The 18,947-nt window shown below is 33.8% G+C and overlaps 1 protein-coding gene across 1 annotated transcript; it reads right to left on the minus strand.

Moving 5' to 3' along the window:
* Positions 1-143: 143 nt before the first annotated feature.
* LOC130636181 (leucine-rich repeat-containing protein 58-like) lies at positions 144-17,065 on the minus strand. Its single transcript, XM_057445819.1, has 2 exons — positions 14,616-17,065; positions 144-6,261 (listed from the first exon to the last, which is right to left on the minus strand). The coding sequence occupies exons 1-2, from the start codon at positions 15,191-15,193 to the stop codon at positions 5,673-5,675; spliced, it is 1,167 nt and encodes a 388-aa protein (XP_057301802.1). The 5' UTR covers positions 15,194-17,065; the 3' UTR covers positions 144-5,672.
* Positions 17,066-18,947: the final 1,882 nt, after the last annotated feature.

Below are 18,947 nucleotides of genomic sequence, written 5' to 3' on the forward strand. Positions count from 1 at the left end.
CAAGGCCAAGTTAAAACCTTTTGTTTTGATAAGAAAAAGATTTAAATTACACGTTTTGTAAGAACATCTGGTGGTTTACCACTTTTAAGAATAGTTCTTGACACAAAAGTGCCTAAAATTCAGGAGCAGCTAAAACTAAAATATTTCAAGTATTACTGAATTTATTGTCTCTTGCAGAGGAAGATAAAGGTTTGGTTTGAGACAACAACACGGCACACGTGGCCAAAATACTTCTCTCCAGCATTTCCAATCCTTTCAATATCTGAAAAGGTTTCCAAATTCAAAACTTCTTTATTTAACTTAGGTGGCATACAATTGCTTTAATATTCTAGACATTTGAAGTGCTCCCTGCAATTGGACCTGATCCAGGTAAACCTTGTTGAAAAAGAAACATCCGCTCCATGTAACCGTACCCGTGGTCGTTTTAGGCGTTTAAACTTTAAAACCCACGGACGTTTTAGGCGTTTTTTCTTCACATTCCAGAATTTCATTCATTGGAACTTGGAAACCCGCGGACGTTTTAGGCGTTTTTTCTTCCATCTGTGATTTTCATTCATTCGGAACTTTAAAACCCGCGGACGTTTTAGGCGAATAGACATTTTGCCTAAGATCGCCCCGGGTTTGCTTATTTGAGTAAAATAAAACACGCACGCCGCGCATCGTCTTAGTCGAAATCGGCGGATGCCAAAAATAAATTGATAAAAATAATTTAGTTTTTTTTATAGATTATTCTATCTATAGAGAATTTTTTTTCTAGTTCACAAAACTAGGCTTAGGCAATTGCCTAGGCTGCCTAACCCTAGATCCGCCCCTGGTCATAACTCTTGGCATAAGTCAGTTCACCAAAAAAGACAACCTTTGTCTTAATAATTACTCTTTTTTAGGTATGCGATGGTTATAGTAACGTCGAAGATGATTTGGAAGATGAAAAAGAGAAGAGAAACATTTTTGATTATTTGATGCATTTTGATTTCACAAATTTGTATACATATTATTACTTTTTTAAGATGAAAACTATTAAAGAAAGTCCGTGAATTTAAAAATAATAATGATTTTTCAAAGTTTGTGTGATAATACCTTCTGTTCTAAATTGACTGGTTTTCGAATTGATCAACTTTCGTTTTCTCGAAAATTTGGAAATCCACCATTTTTAAAAATGGCGCATATCTCATTTTCTTCAAATACTATCGATGGGGCTTTTATTCTGGTAATCTACATAAAAAAAGGAGTAAGTGTGCCAAATTTCAGTTCTATATCATTTTTTCCAGGTCAAAACACAACTGGACTACTTTTACAGTTTGCTTTAAGGTGGCAGTAACCCTTTTAAAAATCAGAATTTTTTTTTTCACATAATTGGTTACGAAAGGTTTTTTTCAGACTATATATCTATATTTTTTCTGTTATAACACAATTGTCACGATTTATAGCTAAAATACTATTATATTTCACCAAAAATATTCAGCCTTCACAATTCCCCTTAAAAATAAAATTCATGAATAATTAATTGGTTCAGCCGAATATAGCTTAAGTGTACACGCTTGTGAAATGTACAGAAAGAAATGACGTAATTAATAAAGAGAAACGTTAATAACAACAAAGATGGCGCATTATGTCGAAATTTAAGACGATCTTCATTATGCTACACTGCACGAGCTTTAACTTTCGATAGCATTTTCGTTTTACTTTAAAATTTTCAGACATGCTTAGTAAATCATGCAGCCATAATACGGTGTGCGGAAATCTTTTTATTCGGAATATTTTTCTTTTACCAACGTTCGATGCTGCAGGGGATGCTAAGAAAGAATCTTGTAAAAAAAACAAAAGGCTATTGTTAAAAAAATAGAATGAACAAAAAAAACTCCTCACATCGTTTTAACAGGGTTAACCCAAGGTTCATTTGAAAACAGAAGCTGATGAAAAATAACGAGATTGTAAAAAGTTGAGCTCGTAGAAGCCGATATTTTTCTTGTTTATGATACAATTTTAAAGCGAAATTTCTGCTGAGTCAGCAATTTTGGTGTTAAGTTAAAATCATTTTATTATGTATTAAAGCCTATATTTTTATGAAATAGTAAAAAAAAATGGTATAAATAAAACACTGAGTAAATAATTCAGCTATTTGGACAGCCATAAAAGAGTTACTGCCACTTTAAAGCGTCTATTTTGTTTTGTTTACGATTTCAATTGGCTAGAACAAATCATGTTTTTTAAAAAAAGTGATTTCATTAGTTGGAAATTTTATTGCATGCTAAATTAAATTTACCGTTAGGAGTGCTTTGTTATAAATTATTGTACAGGCAAAGTCACAGGCAATTAACGTTGTTATTATTGTTGTCCATTTCGTTCAAAAGTTTTAATTGATTGTCTGTGTCCTTTAAAGGAGAGGCGAACTGCGCTGCGGCACGGCTGCTGAATAAAAGTTTATGATAAGTGTTGATTTTAAAGACCAGACGGATTGGCTTGCTCGCTTGCTCCATAAACTATAACTATAAACCATACATCATTTTGTTTACATTTTTGTGAGTGCTGAATTTTTTATAATTGAGTATTTTTACGCATTTGTCAAACGGGTGGCTAAATTGAAAAACAATGGGATATATTTCTCTTTTTTGATGGTGACGGGGTCAATGTACACAAAGTGATTTAATAAGAAATAGTTGAAGATCAAAATGGCAAAAATGTTGAACAACATGTAAAGAAGATATTTTTATTATTTTGTACTACTTAACTTGCCAATAAAATAGCGAGTAAAGATGAAGAAAGTAAAAAACCAAGGAAGAAAGATGAAGCCACCATATTGCACGTTCGATTTGTTATTGAAGGTTTCCGGTCTGTATATTTATTCAAATTTGGCGCCATCTCATGATAACAAACTTTATTGTTTGAAGTTGGTAGTATGTTGTGGAAAAGGGACTCAAAACATGAAAAAATAATGTTGTTGGTTATGACAGATAATTCTTTAGTTCAAAGAAGTTTAAACGAAGGTTATAAAAAGCTGTTACTACTATAGTACGTAAAATATTCTTGGTCATCTCAAGTAAAAGATGTTTTTAGTGATGTTTACTAAAAAGTACATTTAAAACCTACTTATTTTCACCCCATACAGACATGGAATTTCTGTAAAGATGTTGTTAGAAATATATATGTATAAAATGTATTTTCTGGCTTCCACAAAATAGTTTCTTGTTCGCCTCTCCTTTAAATGAAATTGACCACAAATCATTTTGTGATAAGAAGCACAAGGGATTTTGTTATTGTGATAAGAAGCACACTAATTTCAGTGGATTCTTCCACGGGTTTTAATAACTAGTTACTTATAAATACGAGACATCATTTTCTAATACACATGCATTAACAGTTTGAATTATCAAACAAAATACTAGTTATTATAAAATACTAGTTCGCTCAAAATATTCCAGGTAAAGTGCTTTCAGGTAGCATTCTAGTTGATGCAAACTGACAAATGTTATTAGAGTTCCGTTTGTATTAACAAGATCTCTAGCATTTCGACTATGGGAGTCGGACAAGTATAAGAACCCACTGGTATTCAGTGATTTATAAATTTATCACCTTCTATTAGGATAAAGTCCAGATTAGCAGGTTTACAAATACTTGGTTACCTAATGGTTGACCAGCAAAGTCCAAATGAAGCATTACAAGTGCACTGCGTTCCTGCTGTATCTCCAAATCTAGGATCTGCTTGGCTAAATGAACCTATCATGGTCTTTTTTAATGAGTACATAGGTAGGAAGTACAAGTGAAACTAAGGCTATTTTAGAATTCAATAGCTACGTTTTATGTTTTCTCCAGGTGGAAATATTCTAAAAAATTAAGATTTTTTATCGTCAGGTGGAAATTTTCTAAGAATGTAAAATTAAGATAGCAAAGATAGAAGAAACTACAAGGTAAATTTTCTTAATTGATTATTTCTAAATGGAATAAAAAGAAACTGAGATTAACAATTGTAAATTTTGAGGAATTTCTCTTCTTGCCTGACTTTTTTCTTGCTGCGTATACTTCCCTCGGCTGTCTGTAGCATAGCAAACATGTCGGAAAACATGGTTGTTGAACTTTTAAACATTGACAACACAGTAGTGCTAGACTAAAAGTAGTAACACTACAAAAATGTTTTTATTGATTAAATTTTAATGTGTGTCACTGTCACTTTAACTGTGAAATAGGATCATTTTATGAAAAATTCTTTAATTAAATGACCCTCGTCAATTTATACATGTTGTATATGTAAGCAGAGACGATTTAAATTTGAAAAACAAAGAGGACGGGAATCTTTAAAAAATCATACGTAAGGCCAAACTAAAGAGGCAATAATATATTAATTTGATTGGCTACACTGCTAATAATTCTTTTGTATTTTGTTTTTTGTTTAAAATGATTTCAACTTTCAGTACGGATCGGAACGAAAAATTTTATGAGTCAATCAAATTCCAGAAATCATATTGTTTGATCCAACCCTGGAAAGTCACTTTCAAACGAGACGAAAGTACGTTCGTTACACATAGCTACGTGTAATTAAAACAAGCACAGTCACTTCTGCAGTTTTTAAAACGATATTCCACTCCTTCACACGTAAAATCCCAGAAAAAAAATGGTGTGTATGTCTTTTTAAATGAATATAAATTGTCACGAAAATAAATATAATTTAAACAAATTTTTTACAAGACAACCAGTAAAAACATAAATCTGTACAAAAGGTATAAAATAATGCATTTTGTGTATATAATAATCAATCCAAGCAACTTTGTAAAAATATGTTCTATGTGAAATCTTTTTACGTTAATTCTCGCATTTCTAACGATATTTTTATTTGGAAAAATATATTGGAGCCCAGAATTCGAAATTTGACATTCAGAAAATAAACATAAGTTTCATCAAAACGAAATTGTGAGAAAATTAAAAGTAGTAAGAAACATTTTGAAGGTGATGAAGTCAACACTTTGATGTTACCATATGTTCAAATATTGTTTGCTATGGCATTGAAAACAAAGCCCTCTGAAATTTTTGGACCGATTTTAACCAAAAAAACGGTATAAGTACAAAATACAATATTTTACTGTCACTGCCACGTTCATCATTCTTCGTTTGATCAGTGTTTCAAATTTTATAGAATACAAAGCATTTTTAATTTTAGATAATTGTTAGCCAACAGTATAAAGGCGAGGAAAAATTAAATTTTTGATGTCACCATTATTTTGAGATTGACAAGGTTGCCACAAATTCACAATTTTACGTTACGACATTTTAAATTTGACGTTCAAATATTGGCAATATTTTTGAACGAAACGAAGACTTACAATAAACAAGGCAGTAACGTTGTTCCAAAATTAAAGGTTATTCCGATTTTAGGTCCTGCCACCCTGTTCGATGTTTTTTTTTTTAATTTAGTCTCAAAATTTTATAAAAATCTTGAAAAAAATTCACAGCTTAAACGAATATAGGTCATTTTTTTAAAAACGTTTTAAGCAAATTCAACATTAAATTTACTTAAAGAACACAATAACGAAACACAGGTCTATCCGAAAAGCATTTATAATCTTTTCTTTTCAGAAGAGAATTCTCAAAATAAGACTTATTTTCAACTTAACTTAAATTAATCAAATTCTCAACAATTTGGGGGCGATTGTTCAAATAAAAATGAGCGTAGAAATATATTATTAATCAGAAACAACATCTGCTGGTAGTAGGACCTTCTGCAATCGTTTGTAATCTACTAAATCATTGTTGTCGCGGTATGTGCCCTCATTTGGAGAACATAAATATTGCTCAAGGGGTAAGCGAAATTTGCCACAAAAATCCACAAACTTGACGCACTTTACACGAGAATCAAAATAAACACCATCACACTTTGGATTGACACAACACCGTGCACTGTCCAAATAGTTGAGCAAACTCCTCGGCAACCAATTCTGTTGATACTTAATTTTCTTCGTTTTTATTGATCTCCCACACAATTCCAACAAAGAAGGCGGACTAAACTCTAGCTTTTGGATAAATGTATGAACAAGAGGGTTATCCCTCAAAGTGAGTTCACGTAGATTTATTAGCATTAAAATTTCTGCAGGCAGTGTCTTTAACTGGTTTTTATGCAAACTGAGTGATTCTAAATTTTTTAACTGTCCAAATTCACTTGGTATGGATTGCAGTTTGTTGTCACACAAAAATAGATGTTGTAGATGCTTTAATTTCTTGAGTTGAGACGACACTTCCGTTATTTCATTGCCTCCAAGGTACAATATTTGCAAACTATAAAATACACATTTCAATTCCTAAAATTATGTTCGTTTCTTTTTAAAATAACTTTTTTCACGCTCTTAACGTTATGTAATAATATTCACAAATAAACACATAAAAAACTTTAATATTTTGGTAAACAACATTTAACGAAACAGCACTACAAATGACCCATGTGAAGAAGAAAATTGAACAAAAAGAAAATTTGGCGAATTTGACATAATGCTACTAAATCAAATCCACAAAATTCCTTTTTGCCAAATTTTCTTTTCTTACAGTAAGAATATGATACAAGCAATGCCCATTATTATCATAGCAACTCAGTAGTCGAAATACCATTTTTGATCATAGATAAACAGGCGGGATATAAAAATGTTATATGTTCACAGAATCCACTACAACATTTTTAGCAATTGTGAAGAAATTTGCATGGGACGAAAAAACAGTCGTAAATTAAACAATTTGCGCCTGCTTAATATCTCACTTAGCTGGCACAATGGGAAAATAGCCTTTTTGAAGTTGCTTTGTGTAATTTACCAAATTAAGAACGTTCATGCCTGTAAATAAAGGATTTAATGTGTCGCAAGAGGAAAAATTAGGAAAACTGCAATGACGAGTTTAGACTTGGGATGGTATGTTTTAGACTGACTTGATAAAATAGAGCAAAACAAATTGCGGTTATTTTATTGTTTGCGAGTTTCTGATTTCAGCCATTTTTGCAGACGCGGATAAGTCATTTTTGACAACATATGAACGATGACAAAGATACAGGTGAAAAAAACATTAGGAGCAATTCTTACGCCTTACCGGTAAAAAAAATCAGCTAAAAAAGTCGGTAAGAAATTTTAGTCTGCAAAATGATTAGTCAATTGCACAAAATTTAGGTAGCTACTTTTTTAGAATAAATTTTAACAACAAAATTACTTTTTGAAGACTAATATTTGAAACAATTATTAAAATCATTTTTTTCAATGCAAAAGCACTACGTGAAGAAAAATGGATAATAAACAAACATGCATGCAAAAGAAATTACCAAGTCTCCTTTGTAGTAACAATTTCAACTTTACACAAACATAAATCTACAAACTTAGTATCTTCTTAATTTTGAAACATTTTGTTTCATATTCACTAAAAAAAATAAAAAATAAATAAAGATGATAAAAATGGTCGGTCGCTTTAACAACACTTTTTTACCGGTAAGGTATATACTTTATTAGGACGATTTAGGAGAACAACAAAATTTAAGCCATCTGTTTTTCAGGATTTGCGACAACGCTGCACATACATACATTCTCATTATGCGCACCCTTACTCCAGGTTTAAAACCTGTTTTCTCTACGAAACTAGAGGAAGTAGATGGATATACAGGTATAAATAATCTTTGCGGAAACTATTTTTGCAATTCAAACTTTCTTATTTTTGCTACTTGTTCAATATTTGAATTTTGTGGGAGTTAATTTGGGATATAGTGTCGAAAATGGTTATATAGGTTATGCAAAAAACTTCTCCTTAATAATTCTTCTAAACATTTTTCATGTCTATCAGCATGACAACTTCTTTAGTGAAAATTTGAAAAAACTTTTGTCATTTCACTCATTAAATAAAACCATATGCCTTTTTCTTATTCGAATTGTATATAATTAGCACAATTTCCAGGAATTAATTTGATACGAGGCTAGAGATTTTAAACCAAAACATTATCAAGTCTTGTCAAAGTCTTCCTCCCAAAACTAGTGTTCTCTTTCTTGGCCTTGCGGAATGCTAAAGAATCGTTTGAAAAGTGTCTATTGCCAGAAGCTTTAAATCTACAAAAGTAAACATACAAAGTTTTTATAAAATCAACAAATTGTTATATACACTTACCAGCTACAAAAAGCAACTAGCTGACTAGCTATTCGATTTATTGTGTTGTTATAAAATGTATTGTTACTTAAATAAAAAAGAAACCCAAGACAACATAAAGCTCTTTTGAATTTGACACAAAGCTCTTTCAAATTTGTTGAAAGTGAAACTATAAACATATTTATGTTCACATTTGCTAGCACAGCAATAGAAAGCAATTTTGTACCTAAAAGCGTAGTCGTTGAGTCGATGCTATGATTTTTGTTGAGTCTAAGCCTGCTTTTCTTCTGCAATCACAGGCGACGCAGAGAATAAATGTTTTCCAGTAATGTTTCTTCTTAGCAACATTGCTCAACTTCATTCTGCAATCATATATTCAAAATTTCCATTTACTTGCTGCAAGTCAATACAAAACGATTCCTCAGTCATTTTAGTAGACATGTTGAATTGGAAGAAAACTTCAGGATTGCAGCTCGCCGAAGTTGGCCGAACCTATCAAAGAGACTGGCTACCGCGAGGCAATAACAATAGGAAGAGTAAATTATTCCTACGCATCCCCTAATATCAATCTTTCTTTTACCGTAAATTTCGCCGACTTAGACAAGATTCTTCTTGACGTCACAAATTCTTTTGTTTTAAGGAGAGTCCAAAAGTCCACACTTCGGCGAGATTCTTTTTGACATCATAATACTTTTGTTTTTCCTTTCTTTAAGAGGGTCCAAAAGTCCACACTTCGGCGGCCGCCGAAGTCGACTGTTTTTACGGCAGAAAACAAGGGAATAGAGAGTAACACAATCAGCGAAATGCGGCAAAAAATGGCAAGATTATATAATCTTGCCATTTTTATTTTATTGTATTTATCTGTTGTTGTTTATGTTGTTGTAACTATGATCTAATAATACAAATAAAACCTATTTACATATGCATTTTTGTGTTGTTGTTTTTTGCTTATTTTTCTTTCAGGACCTCCTTTTTCATGTTATTTAATGTTATGAATAGATTAAATATGAAGAATTTTTATTAGTAATATATACTGTTTTGCATTACCGAATTATAAAAATTATGTATGTCTTTTTTACTCAATCTAGTTTCCGAAAATTTATAGCCTACTATATGCACTAGTCGAAATACTAGTCGAAAAGGCCCGTGGAAAAATCCGCTTAAGCAGAATAAAAATGAAAAAGAATCGTTACTTAAAATTTGATGATATCCAATGACCGTCCACAAGAAAAGAGAGAATAATGTTCTGGCGCACTTTCCCGCACCTATCACTTCACACTTGTGCACATCTTTAAATAACCACCTAATACCCCTCCCACAAAAGCAACACCCCATACTTGTTATCATGGTGAACACATCGATCTCTACAACGTTGCTACCGCACCTATCACCTCATTAATACACCTTCCTCAACATACACCCTATACTTTTTAGCACAGTACACACATCCATGAATCACATTTCCTCCGAGACACCTCAAAAAGTAAATGCCACGCCCATATCTGCGCATGCCGGACAGGTAGTTTTTTTTAGTAGTTCCAAAAACATATAATAAATAAGTGCGTTTTTTTTCACCGGGATAAAAAATCCATTAAAAAATCTATAATAAAGATGAATACGAAAAACGCTCAAGAAAAAAAACTCAGACATTGAAATGAATGTGCTTTACATTACAGAAAAAGCGAAGAGCTTAACATCCTGGGACGATCGTCGCAAAAAATCACAACACCCCACACGCAGCAAACAAGTGAGCCTGCTCCTCATCACATACAACAATAAGACCCGCTACACCAGCATCAAGTGCCTCTCAAAATTATTGGGCAGTGACAACACCAAAAATACACGCATGATGAATTTCTACCTGAACTGCATGTACTCATTCAACACAGTCGAGAGACAAGCACTACCACTACTGCATAGATTATGAGGCAGTGGAAAGTTACAATGCCAAAGAGGAGCGAAAAATGGTTTAAATATCATGATGGTCATTTGCAATTCAGGGTACCATTTGCTACCTATGCCGATTTTGAAAGTCTACTGTGGATGATGCTAGAGATAGCAAGACCAAGAAGCTGAGCAAGCACGTGATATCTGGCTGGTGCACATACAGCAAGTTTGCATACAGCGACGTGCCTGTTCCATATACGCCTTCCCGCAGTGAAGTCTGCGCTATAAAATTTGTAGACCATAGAGAGAATGAGGTGATGCGATTTTATGATACTTTCCCACAGAAACAAATGACAGAACTCAAAGATGCATAGAAGAGGAACATACTCTGATGTAAAGAAATGTCATATCTCCATGAAACCATTCGACAACCCGGCACACAATCGCACGGTCGGGCAAGCATATCAAATAATTAAGTAGCTGGGTTTAGGTACAAGGAATGTAAGCTCGGAAGCACCAAGCACTTGAACAAAGAAGAACTAAAGTCGAACCACATGGTTCTTTAATGAGGATTATACCTTTAGGCCAATGCTTTGAAAAAAAGTGTACCGATATGAATATATATGGATGGCTGGGAACGCTTCAAGGAGACCAAGCTACCATCTAAGGAAGTGTTCTGTAGCAGGCCTAACATGTCAGGAATCTCCGATAATAATCATGAGCACGCGCAGCAAGAATAGAATAGACTAATGGATAGGACGCTAGAATACCATGACCTCCATCTGGGTACAGACGCTTTGCTCAGACGGATACTGATAGCTTTGTCTATCATTATACATACGGATACCCTCTACAAGGATATAGCTATCGATGTAGAGAAGTGCTTTGGTCCAAGCACTTGATGCAAGACCACTTCCAATCGGAAAAACAAGAAAATTGTTGGCCTGATGAAAGATAAACTTGGTAAAAAAAATCATGACAGATTTTTGCTGCGCGTAGGACTACGCTCTACATGGAAGCTTTACAATAGATGGCGAAATTATAAAGCCCAGGATGTGAGAAGGTGTACCACTTTAAAAGGCTAGAAGAGGAGCTTAGAGAAAGGTGTAAATATTTACAAAATCCAGGTGCTAATACAAAAGAAAAAGCACAGAGTCTATACCCAAAAGGTGAATAATTTTGCCCTTAACCGGGCCGATGACAAAAGGATTGCTGATAATTTGAAAACAATGGAGCATGGACAGTGCTGATTCTGCTTACATAGTGCACCCCAGGCTTTGTAATATTACTATACTATATTTTAGGTACTGTAGAGCTAAAATAAAGATGTACTAACTCACACAAGTTTTAGAAAATGGTATTTACCCAGGTGCCTTAACGATATAAGAACAAACACACAACTATATATGAATCGTTTAGTATGCACTAAAATATGCAATTAAACATGTGGTTGCCTCCACATTAGGTAATTATGATACAAGTATCCAATTATAAAGCAATTAAACAATATCCAGCAAACAACAAACATGAATCGAAGACCAATCATTAAAGACTTGATGGCATACTTGAGGGTTCTTGTGTACCGGTATTTTGGAAAAATTTTTTCCACCTGTGATGCTGCTGGGACGCTAAATTTTCACGTGCAGCATACCAGATTGTCCATAAATATAAAAATTCTAATAAAGTGTCAGAAAAATAACAAAAAGATGGGGAATTGTCTGCCAAAGCTATCGAGAAATGGGGGCTACACAACCAAACCATTATATAGCTAGCATAAGGCTTAACAATTTAGACGTATCATTCTGACCCCTCCAGCAACATATCATGGAAAAAACGTGGAAGAGAGACCGAATTCCAAAAATTGTTGAAATAGACCCTATGGAGGCTTTCCTCCATAAGAAAATGAGCAAGAAAGAACCAAAGAAAGTTATTACTAAGAAAAATGAAGGTTGTGTTGCTGCTTGTCAGAAACTTGCGAAATGGAATCATAAGAACAAGGAAAACCTACACAAGGTGTTCAGGCACACTGCAGTACTTTTTAAAAGGTTTTTATATTTTTTTACCATCCTCCACTCTCAACACCATTTTGTAATAGAATTTATCTCGCTGTGTAGTTATATTTGCCCTGGAAGATGATTTTGCTTGTGTTTGTGAACTAAGGATAGGCACTGCATCCCCTCTTCCAGACTCGCTAAGCTTTTTTGTGCCCTTGTAAGGAATGGATTGTAGGCATAATAAATTTGGCAAAATCACCATCAACTTGTGGCCACCACTTGCCTTTGGTTAATGAGACAGCTTTATCCTAAACTTGTACACCCCTTTGGGGTCTGCACCATACTCCCTACATACTTGCAAAAGTCCTGATGCTAAGCAAGGATTGTTGTACCAGTTAAAACCATCATCAAAATGGCATAGGTACTTTTATTCTTTCGAGTATACACCGCATATTATAGTGGACATGAAATTAAATATTGTTGATAAGCGGTATTCGCAGAGATGCCTAAAGCTGTAGTAGCACAGTGCACTGCAAAGTTGAGCTGGGTCTGCCAATTTTAGTGCCTGTCTGGCTTGCAATGCACCATGCACAGGAGGTTTGGTTGTTGTGCCTCCTCCACACAAGGTGTGCAACATGGCCCATTATTTTGTGTTGAGGTGTCCTTAAACTTGTACTTGCACTCTTCCAGATAGTTCTGAAGGTACCAATTATTTCCTACAGGCCTGCAATTTTCAGGATCACACTGCACCTGCAAGGATTCTATGTTACATCCTTCTTATGAAAGTTGGTACGTACCTCAGATATACCTTTACTTTTGTTACAAATTCGGAAAGTTAGCTCCACCTTTTTTTCATATATCCATATACTTTGCCAGTCACCTTGGACAATCAACAAGATCAAACAACATAGATATATTGTTTATCCTTCCTTTACCAGAACGCTCCATTTTTTGGGGTCTTCATTAAGATCAGGAATTGCTTGTCATGGGTAAGTTATCCAATCACATAACTCATGTCTTTGGCATTATTTGCAGGGATTAATTCGCTTAGTATTTTATTGGAGGATAAAATGTAACAATTATATGCCACAGGCAGGGGCTAGTACAGGTCAATTCAGACATCGATATACTGATTTTGGGGAAATCCAATTTGAGCGCATAAAATACAGAGATAAAAGCTGTGTTACTTCTTGTAATGATGGATAGGGAAAAATTTGGTGGTAAAAGTTTTAGATCTTGTAGATTCACTTTAAAATAATAACTGTTGGATACAAACAAATTGAGTTTCTCCTTTCCAGAAAAGGTTAAAAGAGAATTTAAGAGATTGCTGATTCCCAAAGTAATTTCCTGGATTATCCCCTGACAGGCAAGATGGAATGTCATAAAAAAATATGCAACCCACAACCGCGCATTGATGAAGTGTAATTTTTGTATGTCAGAGAAACTGGAAATAGCTATTTATAAAGATAAAAATCTTTTAAACAAAAAGAATGAGTTGATTTCTAAATGTAGACATGATTTCCTTACTCTCTCTAAAACATAATGCTGGAAATTTTATTTATATATATATTTGCAATCACATTAATACCTGTCATACAGTTACTGTCATTTATTTTATTATACACACTAAGATAAAAATGGATATAAAATTATAAAAACATACGAAAAAAATCTTCTTTATACATTGTTGTTACAGACGATCTGTAATAATCATTATTTTGTTTCTTTTTATTAAGAAAACCTTACATTTAAAAGGACTAAAAATAAATTTAGATCAAAATTATTATTAGTGGCATCTCTTGCTTTCTTGTTAATTTATTTAACAAGAAAGCAAGTTTTTTAAAATAAAAATAGTTTTTAAAAAAAGACACTGGTAAAACACGATAATATATTGGTAAGGTGCTCTAGCCTTACAACACCCACGTTAAAATTTTGAGGTCACTTATTCAAAGGAGTAGCCATTTATCTGCTAAAGTGACTTTAACATTAGCTGGTTTTATTGCTTGTTCTGCCTTCCTTCTTTGCTGCGTCAAGTAGTCACTAAACAGCCTAGTAAATGGCAAGTTTGTATAGTTGTTGCATGTGTTTGTTTATTCAATTTCATAGATAGATAGATGTGCATATTTTACATGGCTAGCATCACAAATATTGAGGGATATACCCTGTCTATTATTTCCAGGAGGGGTCATGGCTTAGAACGGGAGTCCTAGAGTATTTAATGCTTATTTTAAGCTACGCAGACCCAATTAGGGTCCGTGTTCTAACAGACAACTCCCTGCAACATTCAACGGCCCACACATTGTGCCATCTCCCCAATTTCCCTCACATGACTTGGGTTTACCTAGGGCTATGGTTACATTCACTCGATATTAAATTGCTTGCAAGGGGAATCGAACCCTGGTCTCCGGCACAAAGTACGAGAGTTATAACCACTAAGCTACGGCACCACAAACGTCAAATCATACCATGTATTTAAGTACTAAGTTACTAGTCTAGCTAGTGATTATAAAATTTCTGAAAAATAATAGGCCCATGGCATGAAAATGGATTTTTTCCTTTTGGTTTAATCAAAGCTTTTGCTGTGGTAAAGAGATGTCTGTTCTGTAACATTCCTAGACTGGAAGAATCTTATTAAAAACGTACCTTTTCATTTTTTGGATAACTGGAGGCACATGTGATAGCTTATTTCCACCTAAGTATAGTTCTTTAAGTTTTGCTAATTCAAAAAGTTGTGATGGTAAGTCGTCAAATAAATTACCACTAAGGTTCAGCACGTTCAATGAATCACAAAACTGGATTTCCTTTGGTAGATTCGTTAGGCAATTGTTTCTTGCTTCTAATACTTCCAATTTTCTTAACTGAGATATTTCGTTAGATATCCAGGAAATCTCGTTAGAAGAAACATTCAATTCGATAAGGTTGTTGAATTGTGATATACTTGATGGCAATACTTTTAAGATATTTCCATACAGTACTAATTTCCTGAGTATTTCTGGCCTAAAATTATGTATAACACTAAGATGTGGAACATTCAATGTCCTCAATTCGCAACACGACAAATCTAACAGCAGTAGTTCTTCATATCCATCATCTTTTGTTATTTCCATTTTTAAAATGAACCGAAAGCACTGGAAAACTCTAATAACAAGTGCCAGGTTGGAGGGCCTATTTTGCTCGGCGACTAACTTAAGAAATTCGAGTAGCTGACATATGGAGGTCATTCTTGTCTCGATGATTCATGAGACGCGCGAAAACTGCGCACACGAGATTCGGTTTCTCTTGGTTTGCGTTATAATTTTTAATCTATGATCTATTATCATGGAAAAAGACCAAGCAAAGATTGATTCAACCGATTTTAAAAATAGGTGAATTCACTGTTTTTTTTATTTTATTTTTATCTCTGTTTATCGTGAAAAATAGTCATTTTTGATATACTCGTGTTGTAGAATATGATGGAGAATGACTATTTTCAAGTGACGAAGAAGATGATTCGTTCTTTAAATCTGATGCGATGTAAAGAAATATATTTTTTATTTTTGTGTTTATACATTATTAAAATTCTTCTACAGTAGCTATAATAGCGCGCATTTTATTTATTTATTATAGAGATGAAATTTTAAAAATACAAAAAAATCATGCGCAATCTCGTAAAAGAAAACTTGGTAAATCTATACAATAAATTAATTATTCATGATGTTTTAATTGCAATAATCCTTTTGTTAAAATAATAGTGGAGCAAAAACATAAAAGTAAATCTGACATGGAAGTGGAAAAAACCCAGAGATTGTAGAAAAAGCGCAAAGAAAAAATATTATTTTGCTAACAACTTTTACTTGTTTGCATTAGCTACGATTTGGTCACAAACTTAGAACAAGGTTTTCTTAATGACGTTTTAACATCATTTCATTGTCTTTACAAAAACGTGTATGTTATACCGTCGTAGACATTTCTTCTAATCAATGAAACTATACTGCTTTAGAAAGTTAGACAGAATGTGTCGACTCCTTACGAGAAGCTCAAGAAATAATTCAGCAACATGAAATAGAAACCGGAACATCGTATTCTAACTACTTTAAGGATGAACAAGAAGCCCTGGGGGCTCTAAGAATTTCCGCTCGCTACCAAAATATTTGATGAAAACCAGCTAATTCGTTGTGTTATTGTGCTAAACATTTGAGGAGGTTTGGTGCATGAACCTCTGAAGATAAAGCACACAAGTGACATTATATCTTACAACAAACGCAAACAAAACGAAACGTGTCATAATAAACTCACATTTTAAAATAAATTGCTAACAAAAAATACAGCCTAACATTCATGGTAAGTCTTGCGATTGAAACGTTTATGGTCTTAAACGGCATTTAGTTGACAAAAAATCAAAATTTTGCTGTGACCATCATTTTCAGCATACTTTTTTTATTAACTGTGCAAATTTTTGTCGAAAATAAAGCAGTTTTAATTTTTGGTTAAATTTTGGCCTAAAATGACATTTAGGTGACAAAAATCAAACTTTTGCACCATCATCATTTTCAGCATACTTTATTTGTTAACTGTGCCAGATTTAGCCGAAAATAAAACGGTTTTAATTTTTGGATCAATTTTGGCCTAAAATGGCATTTAGGTGACAAAAATCAAAATTTCGATGTCACCATTATGTTCACCATACTTTTTTTGTTAACTTTGCCAATTTTTGTTGAAAATGAAGTAGTTTTAATTTTTGGACCAATTTTGTCCTAAAATGACATTTAAGGTGGCAAAAAATCAAAATTATTATGTCACCATTATGTTCAGCATACTTTTTTGTTAACTGTGCCAAATTTTGTTGAAAACAAATACTAATTTTGTCCTTAAACATCATTTAGATGAGTTCCCAGTAGTTGGGGAGCTTGGGTGCGAAGTTTACATCTGTGACGGAGAACATGTAATCCCAGGGTCGATTTTTTCTCAAAAAATGCTCCAAAAGAAAAAAACGACGGTTTTAAAGAATTTCCTACGCCTTCGGGCGCGGAAATTCAATAACATAACATGAATACTGAACAGACAAACCGAAATAATATCTTCAATAATACTTTAAGGATGTAGCTTTCGGTGCAGACAGTAAGTTTTGACTAAATATTTAATAGAATATAGCTACATAAAATGTGATTTAAATTAAATTTTAATTTAAGCGTGGAAATAAGTTATCCAAATAAATTTTTGAATTAAAAGGAAAATGCATTTTGTTTGAAGACAAAAAATCTTCCATTTCTCAAATAATGTTCGACGGGATACCGTTTATAGTTGTTGGAACAAAAAGCCTATGGTACTGATAGGAACGCTTCTCACAAGAAAGAAAGAAAAGAAAATAAGCTAGAGCGAAAATTATCCTTCGAGATATTGTTTCCTTTCCAGATTACAAGGTGAAATAATATTTTTCCATTCAAGATTACCCGTAAATGCTATAGGATAACACCGTCCTAATATTATTTTATTGTTTATTTAGATAGACAAGTTAACTGAATGGAAGAAAAACTGCGCCAAAAAGTTGAAAAATGAATGGGCAGCTAATAAATCCCAAGTGAAGACCAACAGAGAAATTTGGATAAAAATATTAGATTGCCACGCAGACCATTTGTAAGGGGAGGTATTGTCAATATAATATAATGTAACGTATAAATACACTAAGGACGCTGTTGCAATTATATTAAACTTGAAATCGTTTCAGCGCGGTGGTATCAGTCAACAAATCGATTCAAGAATAATAACGAAAATTCACGAACTCGATGGTCAAGGAATAAGGCAAGTAAAAGAGATGGAAAGACACATAAAGATATATGTTCAAAACAAGTTGTTTTGTGATAAAATGGTTCCTTCACCAACAAACAGAACATTTTTTCCTACACGACGTGACATCACAAACCACATGTACATAAGCACAACAAAGTTACGTTTATCATAGATCGATCAAAATTTCTTATTGTAGAGGAGTTCATCGACAATGTGATAGATTGTAATACTGTAACTCCGCCTCAATCTCCACCTGTCATTAATTTGACCTCACCCCAGAAAACAGGAAAAACTGACGTTGTCCCGGGCCAGTTACTGAGTGAAAAAGAATTGTTGACGTTGCGTGAAATGGACAAAATTATCAACAACCATATGCTAACCGTGTGTTGTGGTATTTTTGGAAATGAAAGGATGGCGCAGTGTGACAAGTGCAAAAAATGGTTTCACGGAATGTGTGAAAACATACCAAACAGCGTTTTTAAGAAGTCCAACCAACAAGAATTGGTATTGCAAAATGTGTAAAAGTGTTTGTTGTAAATTTATCTTATCTCATAAGAAAAAAAAACAAAAACGAACGAAAGTGTTTTATTCCATTCCGCGTGGGTATTCAAGCCGTACGGGCATAGTTTGTTTAGATATTCGGAACAACTCGCGAAAACTCGTCCAAAATATTGTTTTTTATGAACCTCCGACCCGGCACTTGTTATTAGAGTTTTCCGACCTCTGACCTTCGTAAGGAACTGGCTCGCCTTGAAGACGAACAAGCCACTCTTCAGCGTAGCATCAAATCTGATGAAGCCAAACTTCGCCAAGAGATCGCTGAGCGACAGACTCAAATCCAAAAACTGCGTTCGGTCCGACCACGAACAGAGCCACTTGTTACTCCATCAGCCACGGCTAATCATTCCTCTGATGACCCGAACCTTCAAGCAACGCAGCCATTTATGATCGATCATCTGCTGGCGCCCATCGACTAATGTTTTCCGAAAATTTTGGCCATCCTTCGGACCAACGATCACAATGCTCCCTCACAGACGTTTATCGCAAGCAAGAACATCGTTCATCTGAGATGTTCTTGCGACCATCTCAAACCTCGGATACTGGACAGGGTAAGCTTTTACGAATTGTCAATTTTATGTCCCGTCTGCGGAAGAAAAAGTTATCACTACTGACTCTGGTGCACAAACTAGGCTTATGTTGTCGATTGGT

Source organism: Hydractinia symbiolongicarpus, chromosome 3 (assembly GCF_029227915.1).
Source record: "Hydractinia symbiolongicarpus strain clone_291-10 chromosome 3, HSymV2.1, whole genome shotgun sequence".
Lineage (NCBI taxonomy): Eukaryota > Metazoa > Cnidaria > Hydrozoa > Anthoathecata > Hydractiniidae > Hydractinia > Hydractinia symbiolongicarpus.

Bases quoted from the DNA above. Each gene is read 5' to 3' on its own strand.
- LOC130636181 (XM_057445819.1), bottom strand. From the start codon at position 15,193: ATGACCTCCATATGTCAGCTACTCGAATTTCTTAAGTTAGTCGCCGAG. The intron at 6,262-14,615 runs GTACGTTTTTAA...TGTATTTTATAG, and splicing joins GTTATCCAAAAAATGAAAAG to TTTGCAAATATTGTACCTTG.